Source organism: Haliotis asinina, chromosome 11, assembly GCF_037392515.1.
Source record: "Haliotis asinina isolate JCU_RB_2024 chromosome 11, JCU_Hal_asi_v2, whole genome shotgun sequence".
In the NCBI taxonomy this organism is placed as follows: Eukaryota; Metazoa; Mollusca; class Gastropoda; order Lepetellida; family Haliotidae; genus Haliotis; species Haliotis asinina.
This window is the reverse complement of record NC_090290.1, coordinates 10302452-10321581: the sequence shown is the minus strand read 5'-3', so window position 1 is coordinate 10321581 and position 19130 is coordinate 10302452. Positions and strand designations below refer to the sequence as shown.

The 19130-nt window shown below is 40.5% G+C and overlaps 1 protein-coding gene across 1 annotated transcript in view; it reads left to right on the top strand.

Moving 5' to 3' along the window:
* LOC137255195 (telomere-associated protein RIF1-like) overlaps positions 1 to 17171 on the top strand; it is a 41167-nt gene extending 23996 nt beyond the window's left edge. Inside the window, exons 25-34 of the mRNA XM_067792604.1 lie at positions 212 to 291; positions 1283 to 1369; positions 2132 to 2219; positions 2717 to 7072; positions 8520 to 8612; positions 11071 to 11249; positions 12644 to 12879; positions 13410 to 13547; positions 14245 to 15930; positions 16126 to 17171. Coding sequence (XP_067648705.1) covers positions 212 to 291; positions 1283 to 1369; positions 2132 to 2219; positions 2717 to 7072; positions 8520 to 8612; positions 11071 to 11249; positions 12644 to 12879; positions 13410 to 13547; positions 14245 to 14633 — 5646 coding nt within the window. The 3' untranslated portion in view covers positions 14634 to 15930; positions 16126 to 17171. The remainder of the gene's footprint in view (positions 1 to 211; positions 292 to 1282; positions 1370 to 2131; positions 2220 to 2716; positions 7073 to 8519; positions 8613 to 11070; positions 11250 to 12643; positions 12880 to 13409; positions 13548 to 14244; positions 15931 to 16125) is intronic.
* The last annotated feature ends 1959 nt before the right edge of the window (positions 17172 to 19130 follow it).

Sequence of the window (19130 nt, the reverse complement as noted above, 5' to 3'; positions counted from 1 at the left end):
CACTGCAGTGATATTGCTGGAATAGTGCTAAAGGCTGTGTTAAACTAAACTCGCTTACTGCATAAGAAAAGTAGAGTTGAGTGCTAGGGTTGTCAGAAACGAATGTTATTAACTGTGGCTGGTTGTCTCTGAATTGTGATGTTTTGTGGATTCTGCATGCTGTTATGTCATAGTCTGTCAGTGGTGCTGATTGGTTGTGGATTGTCTTCAGGACTTTGTGGTCATCAAGACGTCACCCAAGAAGAAGCGAGTTTTGACAGAGCACCAGAAGGAGGTGATGAAAGAGAGGAGGTCAGTGTCCCCATCACATGTACAAACATGAAGTCCGAGTGTCTTTCCTCTCTCAAGTATTGCATCCTGCTGTCATTAATATGAAAGTTCAAATTTTAGAACAGCTGCAATGTGTCGTCCTCGGAAACTCATGTCACAGTTTTCTAGTTTTGTAACAGTAGCGTGAGTTTTTTGTATTTCACTATGTTGGCCTACCAAAGTGAACTGTCCCACTGTGAAGAAGAACGCCAACAAGTAGCAGCATAAACATATTACCTTGCTACTGAAACAGGAAAAATGGCAACGAAAGACTATGAAACTGCAACATATTTGTATCAGCAAACTTTTACCTCTACTATGCATGTGCATTATGATCCCCGCTTCCTTCAAATTTTCAAGCAATCTTGCTCGTAGAAAAACATTGAATACATCGAAATATGTTTCTGTCAATCACTTCATATGAATGGAAAGTAAGCGAAACAAGTGTGCACACAAGTATGATGATGATAATAAATGTCAAATAGCACAACAGATTTATTTTAAAAGGTAATGCAACTTTTGTCCAAGCTGGAAGATATCCACGTGTAGTCAAGACTTCCTCTGCCATGTGCACACCAAAGTGGCAAGGTCTTCAATGTTCATCCAGTTTCAGCGATTTAAAGTTGCTGTTTTTAGTGTTTCAGAAGCAAGGTATTATGTTTATGCTGCTACTTCCACGATTAATTTTGGCTTTACTGCATTTTTCTGCACATTTGGAGAGTGTCCTTAGGCAGGCATGACTATAGGTAAAGCAGTCATGGTCTTGAATATGCCACACTTTATTGTCCTATGAAAGGTTTCACTGAAAGTATGATTGCTATTTTTCCTTTACAAAAGAAGTTAGGAAGAGAAACAGATAAGACGAAGCAATTGTTTTTGGCCTATACAGGAAACAACTATTTTGTTTTAGTCTCAACATTGTTCCTGATAGATTAGTTCCTGTCACTTGCTCATTGCTTGTTGTTTCCTACAGGACCATCCCGGTGATGTATAACAATCTTGACCTCTCTCAGGACGTATCGCTAATGGCCTCCCAGTTTAACACAGACACACAGCAGGAGTGAGTACCAATTGTAACCATTTTTGTTTTTAGTCTTATGAAAACGTAAATTACTATTTGAAAACCAGGGGATCATGATGTTCCCCCTCAGAAACCATCTCTGTGAATTTATATTATTTTCAATATTATGTCATTTGAAAACATGAAAAATTTGATTTTGCCCCGAAACATGGCATATTATATTTGTTAACCGAGACCTAGCTGTCCCCAGAATCAAACAAAATTGATTCTTGAAGATTCACAAACGGCAACTAATTGATTTCATGTGGTTCTGTTTTATGACTTTATGGATAACCGCCATCATATCATGGTGGCGTAGATTGAATGCTTATGCTGTTGATCACTGGATTGTTTGGTTAGTATTTGATTGTTTACAAACAACTGCCATATAGCTGGAATTATTGCTGAGTTTGGCATGAAACAGTAATGAAACACTACATAAGTACAAAATGTTTCTGCTATCACCTGGCTTGATCATGCTGGAATGTTGCTGAAAATGACGAAAAAGCACTTGCCAACAAGAATATGCCATTGTTACCATAGCTGACTGCATATGGTCTGGTTACTGTTGTTGCTAGCTGATCTATTTCCCCTTACGTCATGGATGATGATATCAATCAATCACATGGTTGACTGGTCCAGTCTCGTCAATTTTTAACCGCCATCAGACTGCTGGTATATTGCAGAGTGCAGCGTAATAACAACAACAACCAAAAGCGAATGTGTTTGGCTTTGATTGTGTATGTGGATTTGTTTTTTCAGTTCCGTCACAATGCAGTCACAGCCACAGTCAAATGATTCAGTCATAGTCATAAATTCAAGCCAGTCACAAAACCTTGAGCATGACAAGGTAAGAATACAGTGCAATAGTCAGAAACTTGTCAGAATTTTAGTTAAGTCTGTAGTCCAGATCAACGCAGTTGCAGAGTTGACGCCCTTAGACATACTGGGATCGTATAATTAATCGTTCAAATTTTGATCCAACTATGATACTGATTATCAACACCATACACTTGTTCTTTTTCACAAGTGATAGTAGAGCTAATATATTCTTCTCTCACATCATTGACTTAACTGACCCGTGAAGGTCTGGGTGAGGATACTGGCCTTCAGTAATCCAAGTTGTTGCAAGAGACAACTAATGGGATCGGGTGGTCAGTCTCACTGACTTGCTTGACACGTGAGTGGTTCCCAATTGCGTGGATCGATGATCATGCTGTTGGTCACTTTATTGTCTAGACTCAATCATTTACAGACTGACGCCATATAGCTGGAATATTGCTAAGTGCTGCTTAAAACACGACTCACTCGCTTTATCACTCACTGATGTGTGATCTCTGCCTTCAGGTTACAGCCACTGTACCCAAGTCTTCAAGCACAGAGTCTCTTGCTGATGAAACCACGTCCGATGTAAAGAGGGGTCGCAGGCGGCGGTCAGTCCGATTCAGCACGGATGACAGTCAGGAAAAAGAGGGAGAAAAGTCTGAGATGAAGAGTCCACCCAATGTACCTCCAACCCTCCGGTCTCTGAGGTCCAGGAAGGATACAAAACAGTCAGACGAGGAGCAGAAGTCAAATGAGAAAGATCCAAAATTAACAGAAAAGGAATCAAAGCTGACCAAAAATGATATTGAGAGCTCAAAAGACAAGGATGGTGATAAAGATTCAAAAGTGAGACGAAGTAAGGATGAGGAGTCCATCAGGTCAAGTTGTAACAATGACTCCAGTGATCCTTCAGCGAGTCCATCCTTGAAGCAGAACCTTATGCACGCACTCGGTGATCAGTGGTTGAATAACTTGAGAAGTTCATCCAGTTCATCCCAGGGTAAAAGTGACTCCACAGTGGGGAGCAAGTGTGAGGAAGAATGCGTAAAAGAATCTGGAAACTCGACAAGTAGCTCTCAGAATTCCCAGGAAGGAAATGTGGATCATTTCAGTCCATTCAAATCAATCAGTCAGTCCCCACCTGAACGAAGGTCAAGGTCACCAGGGAAAAAGTCTCTCAGCCAGGAGGTGATAAGTTCCGTGAAGTCACCCAACAATAGCCGAGATCGAAGCAAGAGCTCTCAAGCTGGTAGTTTGGATAAATGGTTGGTGAAGTCACCTGCCAAAGGAAAGAGTCCAGTGTTAGATCCCAAGTCTCCTGATGAATCTTTTGTTCCTGATACTCAGTTGTCAACCACAATGGAGGTATCGCTGTTGCATTCAGTAGTTGAAGATACAATGTCTCCATCGAAGGGCACGCACTTGTCAAACAAGTTGTCCCACTCGTTCGTTGAAGACACACAGTCCCCCTCTAAGTTTAGTGAAAAGAATCTGTTTTCCCCTGATATTAATGCCTCAATCGAGGAGACACCGGTGAAAGATTCATCCAGTGTTCTGCCTGGACCGTTATCACTCCCCTCCAGTCGCAACTTGTTTGGCGAATGTGACAAAATTGCAAGTCAGGACCAAGAATTGGATGAAAAGGAAAATGATGTTAAGCTCGGGACGCCTGTTTTGAAAATAAAGAAACTGACTTCTGAAGAGATAAATGTGTTGTCTCATGGTTCTCCTGAAAAATCAGTGTCAAAGGCTCTGTTCAAGGAACCCTTGTCAGTTACTGATGACAGCACATTGCAAAGTACTGATGTTCCGTGTTCGCAAGGGTTTCCGACAGCAGACACCAGTGAGGACTTTGAAACGATGGAATCCCAGTTTAGTCCTGTGTATCCAAAAATATCGGGAGAGAGACCAGACTCACAGATATCTGTAAATTCTGATCCTGATTCGATGGGCATTTTGAGCTTTGGACAGAGAGAGGAGTTGATTAATGCATCGAGTTCATCCTCCAACTACAGTGTTACTGTCCTCAATCCGGACTCAGTAAAGAGTTCTCAAGATTCCACTTCTCAGAGTTCTGAAATTCCTAAAGCCAAGGAAGCAGATACGGAGACAGGGGACAAATTTACTGAGGAGCTGTTTGAAACTTGTCCAAATGACCCCATCACTGCATACAACCCAGACTCAATATCAACCTTGAAAGAAGGTTCTTCTCAGAGCACATCTGCTTCCAGCAACTCTCAGAGCACCAGTTCGAGTCAGAGCTCACAGGCAAGTTCAGAAGCTGAGACTGTATCGTCTGAGGGGTCTTATAAGGTTGACCTTGTGTCCACTCTAGCTGAAGAACCAGCATCTAGGAGGAGGAAGCAGGATACGCCGAAGAAAATGGGTTTGGAAGATTTGAGGAGGACACCGAGACAGAGGAAGAAGAAGACTTTCGATGGGTTTGAAGTTGATGGAATATCAAAGTCTGAGAATACTGCTGATAGTACTCCTTCCAGAAGGAGTGCACGACCTCCTAGTGCCAAGAAAAGGTTGGAGAAACAGTCTGAGGACCTACAAAGCTCTCAGGAGAAGGAGACTGAGAAAGTGGAAGATGTGTTGATAAATGGAAAAGAGGAGGGCAGGAAGAAGGTTGGACGACAAAAAAAAGGTTTGAAAGAAAGCGAAGAGGTAGATGGCTCTCAGGAGAAGAATACTGAGAATGAGGAAGATATGTTGCCTCGTACAAATAAAGAGGAGGTTAGGAAGAAATCTGGACGAACGCGAAAAGTTGACGTTTCTAGTTCACAGTCAGAGCAGGACAGTCAGGAGAAGAGTGAACCCAGACGAGGAAGAAAACGGAAAGCAGATGTTGATGAGGAAGAGGAAGATCTTCCTCTGTCTCAACTTAGTCAATCAAAGTCTGCGTCAAAGAGGCAAGGAAGAAATAAAACTGATTTAGAGGAGACTGAGGAGAAGGCAAAAGATGCACCCAAGAGGAAGAGAACAAGGAAGAGTCTAGCCACTGAGATGACCGAGTCAGAAAACCTCGAGTCTCAGACAAGGAAGAAAAACCATCTTGAAGAGTTAGAGAAAGTAGATTTGGACCATGACTGTATCCAGAAAGAAGGGGATGAATTAAAAGCCGATGTTGTTGAGGAGACCAAATCTGAATCCCAGGTCAAGCAGACTTGCAGGAATCCAACTCAAGATGATGCTGCATCCTGTCCAGTAAGCTCCAGTGCCACTTCTGGATGTGATGATTCTGCTTCCTCACAGGGAAAGAAGCCGAGGAGAATTCAACCCCAGATGGTTGAACCTGGTCAGGAAATGATTCATCCTGCATTTACATCTGGTTCAAAAGAGACACCAATTATTTTGGAGGAGAGCTTTGTGAATTCTGAAAGTACTGACTCAAAGGAAAGTGATAGACAGACAGAGGAAAGTCAGCCAGGTACAGAGGTTATTATTGTTGGAATGGAGTTCGACAGTTCCAAGGCACTAAATGAGCAGACACCAGAAGAAAGCCCAATGTCCAGTGAGGATATATCTAAGGAAGGCGAGCAGACGCCCTCTGCCAAGCCCTCACCAGCTCCTGTGAGACGCAGTACCACCAAACAGAAGATAGAAGCTGCAAGAAAAAGGTCTATTTCCAAAATGTCAGACAAAAAATCTGAGGATTCAAGTGTTGAAGATGCAAATGAATGGACAGAGAGCAAATGCAGTGCAGCAAAAACAGTTCTTTTACAGGAAAAGAACAAAGATAAAGAAAGTGATAAAGTTGACAGTCCAATGGATGTTACTGAGTCATCACAGACTCAAAATAAGTCCATGTTTGTTAATCTGGACCTGTCGTTTTGTAAGGACTCTCCCCGGGCAGCTGAGCATGACAAAATCAAAGGAAAGGTGGATGAAATAATAAGTAGTTTGGCAAGCCCAGTGCCTCCTGGTAAAGATGTTTCTAGAAGCAATAAACGAAAGAGGAACATGTCAAAGCCAAAAGTCTCCTCTCCAGTCAGTGTACGACTACGGTCATCAAAACTGGTTTTACGAGCACGAGCCAAATTAGCAGGTAAAACTGTGTCCAAGGTTTCACCTTTAACTTTGGTAAGGACAAGAAAGAGACCATCTCCCAGACCAAAGAGAATTCTTGAGGAAAATGATTCAAAAACAGTTTTGGAAGTTGACACAAAATGTACATTTAAAACAGATGATAGAGACGAAATCACCAGCAATTGTGATGTGGTTGCCTTGGCAACAGATGATAATTCCGGAAGTGCTGTAGAAACTGAAACTGGTTTGGAACAAGTGGAAACTGGTTCAGAAAAAATTGAAACTGGTTCAGAAAAAATTGAAACTGGTTTAGAACAAAGTGCATCCTGTTTAGAGCCAAATAAGACTGGTTCAGATAATGATGAATCTGTTCCAGAACAGACTGAAACTAGTTTAGAAAAAAGTGAAAATGATTCAGAAAAAAATGAATCTTGTTCTGTTGTTGCTACTGAAACGAGTGATGAAAATACAAGTCTTGCTAGTGCTCCTGTTCGACCTAAGATTGATCCTCTGAATGATACCCCAAGGAAATCTGCAGAAAAGCCCAAGCGCAAAGTGATCCATGCTCATCGTGGCTTTTCTGATTCAAAAGTGCTCAGCTTGAATAGAATTCGGGCCAGAAACCGCTTGGCTGATCGTGGAATGAGTATAGTGAGACGTAGCATACTGAAGCAGAAGAACTCCACCGACAACAGCAGCCCTTCAAAGAGGCCATGTGACCCTGACTTTCAGCCAATCAAAGTTTTCCAGTTTCATTCACCGAGTGCCTCCCCAAGTGCTGGGATCTTGAAGAAGCGTCGACTGATTTCGGACACACCAGTCAACTCTCCATCACCCCCTTCCAAGGTGAGTTAAAACATTGCTGGGGGTGGTGATTATTTCTTATAAGCCTGAACTTTTCATGATGCGATATTTGTTCCTGAACAATCTTGAAAAAATATCTTGTGATCAGGTGTGAAGTAGGTGTGTGTGGAGGTGAAGCAGGCTTATTGACAGAGGATTCATGAAAAAATGTTTTATTAGCATGTTCCATATCCTCCAAATTGACACCAATTTTAATTTTCCGGCTTTTGCCAAGCGAAAATATCGGCAAATACAAATTAACTGAGACTTGATTGATATTTCTCACTTTACAAATACTGTGGTGAATTCGACTTAGCTTTTTGATATGATTGTTTACCATTTAAGAAATGTATGCATCATAATTACATTAAGAACTTAGGAAAATGTGCGTGCGTGCGTTCCTTTAATATTTATAAACTCTTGCTCTTTGCAGAATAGACTTTTTAATAACATTGACATTTTGTGTCATTTGATTATATCTGTGTAAATTTCTCTTTTGAATTGAACCATGCTTTCACTTGAAGAATGATTTATGGGAGGTAAGTCAGAGAATATGTTTAGTAAAATCACTCTTGGAGTTTTAACTAAATTTGCAGTTATGTTTGCACCGGCATTGTTAACAAACGTTATTGAAACCACCAGAAGCAAATTTAGTGCTTTGTTGCTTTCAGTGGTGCAACTCATTAATTCAAAGTGCAACCTCATTATTAGTTTTACTTAACTAGGTGCAAGACAGTTTTCAGTGAGTAAACCTTTGAATAAGACATCTGAATAATTCAGTAGCATATTTCTTTCATTACATATCACAATAAAATCAGTGCAAATGGAATTTGGTGCAACTAGGTTTTCATCTCAGGTTGCACTTGGTGCTAGTAGGTGAACATTTACTTAATAAAGCTCTACAGTGCCTCCGCTGTCCAATGGTATTTTTAGCCACAAGTTGGGTGTCAGTGACTTCAATGAAGCATAGCTTGGAATTACATTTTCATATTTGCTAGTGCCGATTACGACTGATGTGGCAGTAATGTTTCACAGAAAGGATGTTTTTGTGACCGCTATCTATTCTGTTTGATATGTAGGAACTTGATATCCATACAACTTTTGAGCAAGGTTAATATACATGTTTGTGATCAGACATTTTTTTGTGAAAAGTGATAGATAGCATTAGAACTGATTTTCATTGACTTATGCTGGTGGTAGGTGCTGAAAGACAGGAAATGTCCAGTCTGGTGGACACAGTTCAGTGTGTCATTTTACCTCAACAGTGAAGGTCATTTTGATCATGGGTTTGTCTAGCCCAGACGAAATTAATATACTGGATTGCAGCTGTTCAAGACATTACCAAGCAAACATTGACCTTGTCCAGTGTGATGGTAGGAATGCATTCTTGTAGTGTCAGTTGGGTGTGTGCAACAATAGAATGCTTATGTAACTCGCATGTACATTACAGAGGCGGGTGTCATTTGCTGAACCCATCATCAGCGGAGAAAGCCCTCACCGGAGCGTCAGCATCGACTTCAAGTCCAGGAGTGCTGCAGGAAAGGTAGCCAATCAGATGACAGCTTGTATCTCTGCCCTGTGTTTCAATACAGTACGACCAAGACAAAGACATACACTGGCTCCCTTGCAGTTTCTTTGCTTCTCTGCTTGTCAATTAAATCTGCTATCTTGGCCTCAGTTGGAACTATTGTTTCATCTTATTGCGCCTGATTGCAATTGCTTGTTACTAGGTTCTGATCTGTTGAAGCTTGGCCTCATTGTTTGCTTTCTGATGCTTACCTAAGACATGCTTTGCTCTTCCTAATCTTGTTTTACGTCTTTGCTTGCCTTTGCTTTGCTCTGTTCAATGCATGAGCTTTGCTTTCAATTTGTTCACAGCAGTTGTTCACAGTTCCACGAAGACCTACCAACAACCTGCGTGCCCCACATAGCAGACCTAAGAAGGTTCATCTTTCATCTTTCATATCTCTGCATATTCATGGACATTTTGAATTATACTTGTGATTGTTTTGGAATGAAATATATCAACACAACTTGATAACAGCAGCTTGAGATTCTTAGCAGCTTTAAACATATGTCTCTTATTGTTGAAGTGAATGCACATATAGATATATATATCTTCCTTGCTTCAGCAGCAACTTTTTTGATTGGCTTTTTGTGATTTTGGCAATGCCTATGTGTAATAAACATGACAGTGTTTCAAATTTGCGTTAAACCTCTCATTAGACAACCAGCATTTCTTTTATTCTTTTAATGAATGTAATGTGATGACATAACATGGTGACAAATTTATCACTAAATGTTTGAATCAGTCTCCGAGTACTTAATTTCTTAAAGAACTTCCATAATTTTTTAAACATTGATAATTATTGAAAATACAGTTCTGGTAAATATTACACATTTGCCGAACTGTGACACTTATAACTGGGTCAGTGTCTCCGGCATGTAAAATTCAGTTATCATTACATCAACAACTTGTGAGAGAATGATGTCATTGATTGTATCATCTCAGAATTCAGCACCTTCAAGTTTGTCAGGTGTCAAGTGACAGTGTAATGTCGTCTTTAGTATTATCTCACTGACAACTAAACGTGATGGCAGTATCAAACAGAATGATTGTGAATTAAAAATCCTGCACAGATTTCGAAAATTCAATGGGAAGTGGGCATGAAACCAGTTACTTCGTGCAATCAATCAGAGCTTGGGTCCTGTTGATTAGTTTATCACCAGCGACCGGGCTGTGGTGTAACTCTCATGTTAAAATGAAGTGAGAGACTGAGTATGGTTTCATAGCAACATTTCTCCAATATCATGGCAGGGAACATCAGAAATATGTTTCACATAGTCGTCAGGACATGAATGTCCTGGGTATAAAAACTGGAACCAAGCAGGAAACCATTGTGTTGGGGGATATTGACAGCGTATGAAATAGCGTCTGCCCAGTGGCCTGCTGCTTGCTAGTTACATGGAGAACTTACAACGTTATTGTATTGTCAGCCATGTGGACCAATCCATTTTCCATGGGTGTATATTCTGCGAGTGATATTTTGAAAATAATTTTCAATTGTGGTAGCTAGGTGACATCATGGTTCATTATTAATCAAACTGTACCCTCAACAGGTCAGTCTACCCTTTTATCTAACACTAAACGTGATTGGTCTAAAGAATGATTTCAGTGATCAAGTTATATTTGTTAAATTTCTTGCTGCGCATGTTTGCTTTCACACAAAGTGTTTGTAATCCCCTCTGCTAATTGCATGAGTAACATGTAGAGACCATTCTTGCCAAAGATATTGACAATTCTGACTTTGCCTGTTTGTCTCATTCACATGGCAGTGACACTAAATGAATCAACAGGGACCACTAAGCTATGCTCTGTAAAATTTGCTTTTGCATATATTTAAGTTTACCTCACTATAAGTAATTCTTTGATAAGAGTATTTTAACACCTTATCTCAGTTTCCTTTTTTTAAGACAGGGCTGGTTACATGTTCACAGTGTCAGCAACATTTTTCAGTTGTCAGCCTTGCTACCTGAGGTTTTTTTTTAGGATTTTCATGCGCTGCTATTGATGACCGTGTCTTCTTCTTGTCGTTTTCCATACTTGTAGTGCCCAGCTTGTAAAGAAATGAGGTAGGGTTGATGGGGTAACCAAGTCGTTACAGCTTTTGTTCGTCTGGCCAAAGCCCCAGGTTCAGGTCTGGTGTCCCCGCCATGATACTACTGGAATATTTCTAAGCAGCTTAAAACTAAACTCTCTCAATTTATGAACTGGGAACACACCTGTGTAACCACGGCTATTCCCTTGTCATATCACTAGACATGGTAATTAGACTTTGAAAGTTCTGTCACCACAGCTTCAGCTGTAGACTTCCCAGGAAGCTGAGACTAAAATTTGGCTACTCACTAATGCATGGACATGGATCATTATGATGTATTTTTGACGACTGTTAGGGAACTAGTCTCACTATCCATCTGATTTATACACCATATTATTGTAGACGGTCGTTGATGGCGGTGTGGACTCACAGCCCAGCCAGTCACCAGCCAGCCAGTCACAGGCCAGCTACCGGAGCACGCAGGAGTCACAGTTGAATAGCTCCGATCCTGTGTACCCAGATCTCATCACTTGCACTGAGTCCGTCACGAAGGTCCTGCCTCAACTGACATCATCTGTTTGGTAAGATGACTATTGACATCTTCAGTATTTTTGCATGTTGCAAGGCTCAGAGGGGCTTCCTAGTGGTTCAAGTGTTAGCTAATCACACCAATACCCGGGTTTCATTCCCGACATGAGTACAATATGGTAAGCTATTTTCTGGTGCCCCTTGCTGAGATATTGCTGGAATATTGCTAAAAGTGGTGTAAAACTTACTTAGTCACTATTTTATATCACAGTACGTCACGGTGTGGGGCATTGATGGGTACAATGACTGGTCGGAGACAGTATAATGTGTCTCAGTGGGATATTCATGCTCAACTGCGGCATAGTATCTTAGTGAACTGGCATTACAAAAGCAGCATAAGTATGATCACCTTCACCTGAGCTTCTCTGCATATGCATGACCCAGGAGGTCAGATGGCACCAGCTGCTTGTCGAGATAACTCCATTAAACAGTGGACCTGAGAAAGTTCTTAATGTTATATTCTTACGAAGCATACACACATTGGAAACATTAGACCATCTGTATCAGAAGTTAGGACATTGCTGACGATTTCTCGACAGTGAGATGTTAAACGGCAGCCTTGTCTTGGCTGTTGGGACATGTTGACAATCAACTGACAAAGGTGCACCCCTTTACTATATTAGATCCAACCACTTATGACATGGTCACGCTATGCATTAGTATTCATTTAATCATTAAATCAGGTCAAGCTGCAGTACATGCATCCATACATATGCATGTGTGTGCATGTCGTCATATGAGTGAAATATTCTTCAGTGCAACGTTGTGTCCATTTCACCTCACCGGACTGCACCCCATGTTATGACTACACAATGCCAGTTTGAACCATGTTCGGCCAGAAGATTTTCAGTGCTGTCACAGGATTATTGAAGCTATATGACGGCGTTCATCAATGCACAAACAAACCTGTCCAAATCAATGGATTTGTTTCGTGATTGTTTTGCTGTAGTTGAGTAAATGATTGTGAGTTTTCTTGAATTGTAGCAGATGTCAGTTTTGTTGAATAAAACAGGATTATATGAGTTTGCTGGTTGAATGATAGAGGATTATCAGTTTGGTAGTTGAATGTTCGAGGATTATATCAGTTGTCTTGTTGAATGATAGAGGATTATCAGCTTTCGTGTTAAATGATTTAGGATTATATCAGTTTGTTGGTTAAATGATACAGGATTATGTCACTTTAGTGGTTGAATGATAGAGGATTATGTCAGTTCAGTGGTTGAATGATAGAGGATTATGTCACTTTAGTGGTTGAATGAGAGAGTATTACATGTATATGAGTTTGGTGGTTGAATGAAAGAGATTATATAGATCTGTTTGATGGTTAAATGAAAAATCGTATCTGTTAAGTTGAATGACTACTTTTTAATGTAATCCACCTGTTCAGGTCCCGTGGTCTGGGTCAGCTGGTAAAGGCCCGCAACATCCACACTGTTGGAGATCTGAGCAAACTGACAGAGGTCGACATCCACAATCTTCCCATCAGGTCGCCCAAGGTCGTCACAGTGCGCAGAGTTCTGCATGACCTTGAGCAGCACCTTGAAGTCAAAAGGTCAAAGGATGCCAAGGCTACAGATTCTGAATCTGATCAAGAAGACAAGGCTGAAAGTGCAATTTTCAAAGGTAAATAAATGCTGGGGACAAATTAAAACTTAATGTTACTTCAAGACTTCATATTTTGTTAAGTGATTTTGGGTCTATGGCAATCTCAATTCATGGCATCATTGTTTGGATTAACTCACTCACCACCATCAGCAAACTAACCAACCAAACTTCATTAAAATTTTCTGAAGGGAATTGTGTATCTATTTCTATACTTCATAACAAGGTTCCTCAGCTTACTTAGTAACAACTGTGATAAAGCTAATTTGGAAGTGACCTGTGAAGATATGGGGTGGAATAGGCTTTCAGCAAACCATGCTTGCCATAAAAGGCGACTAAGCTTGTCTTAAGAGGCAACGCCGACTTGGTTGACACGACATTGGTTCCCAGTTGCACAGATCGATGCTTATGTTGTTGATCACTGAATTGTCTGGTCCAGACTCATTTATTTACAGAGGGCCAACTTTTAGCTGGAATATTGCTGAGTGTGGCGTAAACCTCACTCACTCACTAATTTTGAAGTAATTTCAAGTTTTTACGATTGTTGATAGTGCCAAGCATAGCTCCAATGCAGTCACTTGACACAATAGAGGAGGATGGTGAGACGGAGACCAAGGAAACCCGTGAAGAGGAACCCGACTCCCTTCCAGACATGGAGGTGGCTCTGGATGAACTCATGCCGAGAAATGGTATTAATGTTTAGTCCATCTGGCCTCTACAATAAGTTAATTTGACTTTAAACGGTGTCATCTTGTGTAAAGTTTTGCAACTCCTGATCAAGGATTTGAGTAGGTGCTGGATGTGACCAATGGGATAGGGTTGTCAGGTTTGCTGCCATGGTTCATACATGTACTTGTATTAAATTTGTGTGATAGATGTTAGTCACATTGTTTGGACTAGACGTGATTGTCATCATATATCAATGTTAGTGTTATATCTTGTATACAGAGGATACTAAACAACCTTCTGTGTAATACCATTTTTATTAAACAGGTTAATGAATTGGTATCAAACGAGCTAAACCGAGTTTGATCCCAAATCTTTAACAATTTTAATTAAAGTGGTATTTCATGGAAGTGAGTTTAGTATTCTGTATATTACTCGCCAACATAAATTGACACAAACTGCGGCGAAATAGTGCTTACAGCGTGAAGCCTCTCTGCTCTCCGCAAGTCAAGCAAGGTCTAATAAAAATTGTGACAGCGACATTAGCATTGCGACGTCACAACTTTGTACCATTTTGACATCATACGTCAAGTGTTGTTACACTAGTGTAATATTGCCATAAAAATATTACTCTGCAGTATCTTCCATGGGTGAGTAATAAATTGCTATATTGACATTTGTCTTGCTATGTTCCCTATATCTGACATTTCAATATTTCAGCAGAAGATGAACTAAACAGCAGTATTGAAGCTGAGCCTGAAGTGACAGCTGAAACTGCAGCGGAGTCATGTGACCAACCAAATAGCCAATCACAGAGTTCAGGCAGTTCTAGCCAATCAGATTCAGTATTTCTACCAGACTCTGTTGCTGATACAAAAGGAAAACCTACACCAACTGGGGAACTGGCGTCAGTTTCTGCCATGGCTGAAGATCCGGGTGCCAATCTGGCAAATGTTTTGGAAACTCTTGTAAAAGAATATGACTATAAGAATCTCCAGGGGATGAGAACTGGGGACTTGTTCAAGGTTCATCAACATCTTACCCATCTGTCAAACATTGTTGTCACAGCGATGAAGAGTCGATGCCATTCACCTACTAATTCTCAGTGAATGGTTCTTTATGGGGATTGGATAGGTAAAATGGTTGCTAGGTGTGGCTTGCACCTGAATTCGTGATAGAAAAGGCAATTTGACATCACTGACGGACTTGCGATGAGAGGACAGTTTTGATATATGAGATCGTAGTGTCCTTCGACAGCAACCCTCTCAAGCAGATGCATGGGCTTTGGACAAAGTTTAGAAATTATCACTTAACAGAAACAGCTGATGATAATAATGAAGTAATTTTAAAGTGAGATTTCTTCCGGTACACGATTGAAAATATGTCGATAAACTTTGGTCCAAATGGCAGTGGACTGTTCCTACTGTGCAAGAGCAAGGAACACCCTCTGTCAGCCAGGACAGTACGATTACACCCAGACCCTATACTCTACTATACCTTGGTTTGTGAGACCATTTTGAGATTATGTCCGTGGTCTTGTTTCTTATTGGCAACAAATTTACTCTTGTTCATCAGTGTACTTTGATTGAGAGGCTAGTTTAAGGAATGTTTTGCATGATGCTGTATTGTGTTGAAACTTTTAAACACTTGTACAGTGTGAAAGCGACATATGTTGTCTAAAGCACCACTTCACTGTTGCGTAGTTGCTTCCCTTACTATGTTGTATGAGTCTGTTATAATTCAAGTAAGCCCCTATTGTTTAGGTTTGTGATTGTGTGTTCAAAACAGTGGTAAGCGTCAAAGACCAGCATCACTGACTTTTCACACACATCAAACCTCCACACTATGGTTCGTATTAGCAGAGGAGTGTGGTGCTCACTCTATCAAACATTGGTTCTGGGGTTTTCTTAGAGGCTGGTTCCTGGACATATGGAACGGGGCTGTTTCAGGGGAAAAAAATAGAAGGAAGATATTGGTCTGAGAAGCAATAAACATACATTCTTATTAACAAAGGGGATATTGGATTTGCCGAAAGGTAAAAGTGTTCCCTTGTCAACTTGAATACCGAGTCCATATCACAGGGCAGACACCAGAAATTGTACAATCCGTGAAGCTAATTTCTGGTGTCCTAGCTGTGATATTGCTTGAATATTGCTAAGAGCAACATTAAACCATGCTCACCTTCAACAAAGTTTTGATTTCCCACATTAGTACAATGTGTGAAGCCAATTTCTGGTGTCCTAGCTGTGATATTGCTGGAATATTGCTAACAGCAACGTAAAACCATGCTCACTTTAAACCAAGTTCTGATTGTTTACATTATTGTCATGGTTTTAATGATTTTCATTGATTTTACTCACGAAATGCACAATTTCATACAGAAATAACATCTACCAATTTACAATTGTTTACAGTGATTTTGCATGATTTATTTTACCTGCTTTGGACCCGTGAAGATATGGGGAAGAACAGGGGACCCTTTCACAAAACTCTCGTAAGGCTAAGGTCTCGTATCGTAGCATTCCTACTTCCTACGTTACAGTATAGGAGGTTTACAGTATAGGAGGTACGAATGCTACAAGAAAAGTTACGAGACCTTAGCCTTACGAGAGTTTTGTGAAAGGGGCCCCAGGTCTACAGCAACCCATGCTTGCCACAAAAGTGGATGTTGTCAGAGGCAACGAACAGGATTGGGTGGTCAGGCTTGCTGACTATGTTGGCACCTGTCATTAGTTCCCAGTTGTCTGCTCCAGACATAATTATTTACAGCCTGACACTCTAAAGTTGGAATGTTGCTGAGTACCGTGTAAAACCAAGCTTCCTTCTCTCCGTTTGCCAGCATTGCACTGAGGATTTTTCTGAACATTCAGTGTTGTATCAAAGAAACAGGTGAGAAGCCCTGTCACTGTTAGTAGTGATGACCACAGTTTGAACAAAGACAAAGACATGACAGCTATACGAAGCAACAGTGAGTCAGTGAGTCATTGAGTTGGGCAGAAAGAAACCTAAACTGTTTTCTGACTCGAAGTTCTCAAACAAACTTTAGTTTTTATTCAAAGTTTAAACTGTAATTTGCCAGATTGAAACATCTGAATTGTTAAGTCAAGTGTAGTTAAAACAAAACGGCCTATAAAGTTTTAATTAATCTATCCACCGAACTCAATTTATCAGCTATGTTTGAGTTAAATATCGATTTCACTTCATTCTGGGAAATAAATTTTGCTGTGTTTTCTCAAATTTGAGTAAAAGCTCTAATTTGAGTGAAAACTCAGACCTAAGTTCGTTTCAGTTAGCAAAAATCTTAATCCAAAATATGACATTTTTTTTAGATTTTTGTCCGCTCATTCATGAACGAATTTTAAAATATGTCTGGCCAATGTACGAGCAGAACATTGATTGACTCCGTTGAGGGCGAAGGTATAGTGCTGTAGGACAAGTCAGAGGCTGCTACAGGTCTGTAGTAGGAATGTGTCTTTGAGGAAGTATTTATCAAGTTTGTGTCTTGAGAATGTATATATGTTTGTTCTTAATCCTGTTAATAGATTTATGGTCATTTTGAATGCTATAAATAGCCACAGCTAACAGTTGATACATGTGTAGATATTCCTTGTATTTTCATGGATTTGATAAATAAACAAGATAAATATGTCTTGTGCATTGTCATCTGTCTGAAACTTTGGTCGTTTTTTGTTTACATTCTTATTTATTTTTCATCTGTTGATGGTATCAGTGGGTTTGCAAATGGCGTCAGCGCCGTTATCCAGATATATAAAGATCCAGCTTACAGGTGGTCTTCAGGAACCCATACTTGTTGGGAGAGGTGACCAGCGAGATCCCTAAATTACAGACAGCCGCCACAGAGCCTGAATGTTGCCAAGTGTGGTATTAAATAACGTTCCAATCTGCGGGATCGGTCTGTGCTTCGGTCAAGCTGCACTAAGGCTTGTCATCATATCCCTAATAAGAAGATTGGTGCTCATGCTGTTGATCCCTGGATTGTCTAGTCCAAAACCGACTATTTACAGACCGCCGAAGTCAGGGTCCATGCAGGTAGCTTAAGTCCCCATGGTCGCTTGTTTGGTGATCTACCTTCGGTTGTTGGCGATCTTCATCCCGAAAATTATATCTTTCAGTTAGACAATAATGAGCAATCAATCATTCAATCAACGTATTATCGGCTAATCTTTGGAACAGTGCGTTGTGTGTGTATAACGTGCCTTAGTAAAGGTGGTTTTGCAACTCAACTGAATATTCTTGTTCGTCGCGCCGAAGACACGGGTTCGATCCCCTACAAGGGCACAATGTGTTAAGCCCATTTCTGGTGTCCCCACCACCGTGATTTTGCTGGAATATCGAGGTGAATTTTTTAGAGTTAATCTGCAAATTTAAGGTAATGTGAGCCACCAATTGTTACTATTGTTTTAAAAATCACCAATGAAAGACGACAAATGCAAGCATAGGACTTGTACCAAAGAACATGGAGGGAAAGAGTGTAGTACCTCTATATTACTATTATTACACCCACGGCATGTAATGCGGGGGATATAGTTAACGCCTCGTATGTCTGTCCGTCCGTCCGTCCGTCCGTAATCACTTTGGTTCCGGAGCATAACTTGAAAACCGTTCATTATTTTTAGACCATAGTTGATAGATATAATAATCTGAACCTATGGGGGTTGTGCCTTTTGCTATTTACAGAGTTCGGGCATTTTCATTTTTTTGGTTTTTCCATGGAACATGTTGGTGTCAGTCTAATGGTGGGGTGGGCCTCGTTTCCGGAGCAGATGTGAAAAACCGTTCAATATATTTCTGCAAAACTTGGTATATAATTATATCAATTAGAACCCAAAGTGGTACCTTTCGCTATGTACATGTTTTCTCGGTTTCCATGGAAACGTTTCGGACTTCGTCTCAAAAGTGAGAGGGCTGTTTCGTTTCCGGAGCACATCTAAAAACTTCTTAATATCTGTCAGTAAAACGTGGTAGATATGTGTGACATACCCCAAAGTGGCGCCTTTGCTATTTACAGGTTTTTGTGATTTATTGTTTTCTCGGTTTCCATGGACACGTTTCGGACTTAAGTCTCAAAATGGAGCGATGGGCTTCGTTTCCGGAGCAGAACTCAAAAACTGTTGAATATTCTCTGCAAACCTTGGTAGATATATCAATCAGAACCCAAAGTGGCGCCTTTTGCTATGTACAGGTTTTTGTGTTTTATTGTTATCTCGGTTTCCATGGAAACGTCTTTGACTTAGTCTCAAAAGTGAGAGATGTTTCGTTTCCGGAGCACAACTCAAAAACTTCTTAAAGGGACACTGATGCGGAGCGAATAATGTTTCTCACCAACGATCTAATTTACGAAACCAAGCAGCAAATTGGTCAACTCGACCGTGACGGACAAAGGGACTGGGCTCCTGTCCACATTAGCAAACTTTCTTCACCCTAAAAAGTGAGGAGGCCGGACACCCATCACATGCCGTTATTTAAAAATATCCATGGTATTCCTTATCTGATTGTAACCCCCAAAAATTTCTGATGCCTGGATGGTATAGTGACTGATCCAATTTGATCCTATTTCTGTGTTTTTACCTCGATATTTAATCATG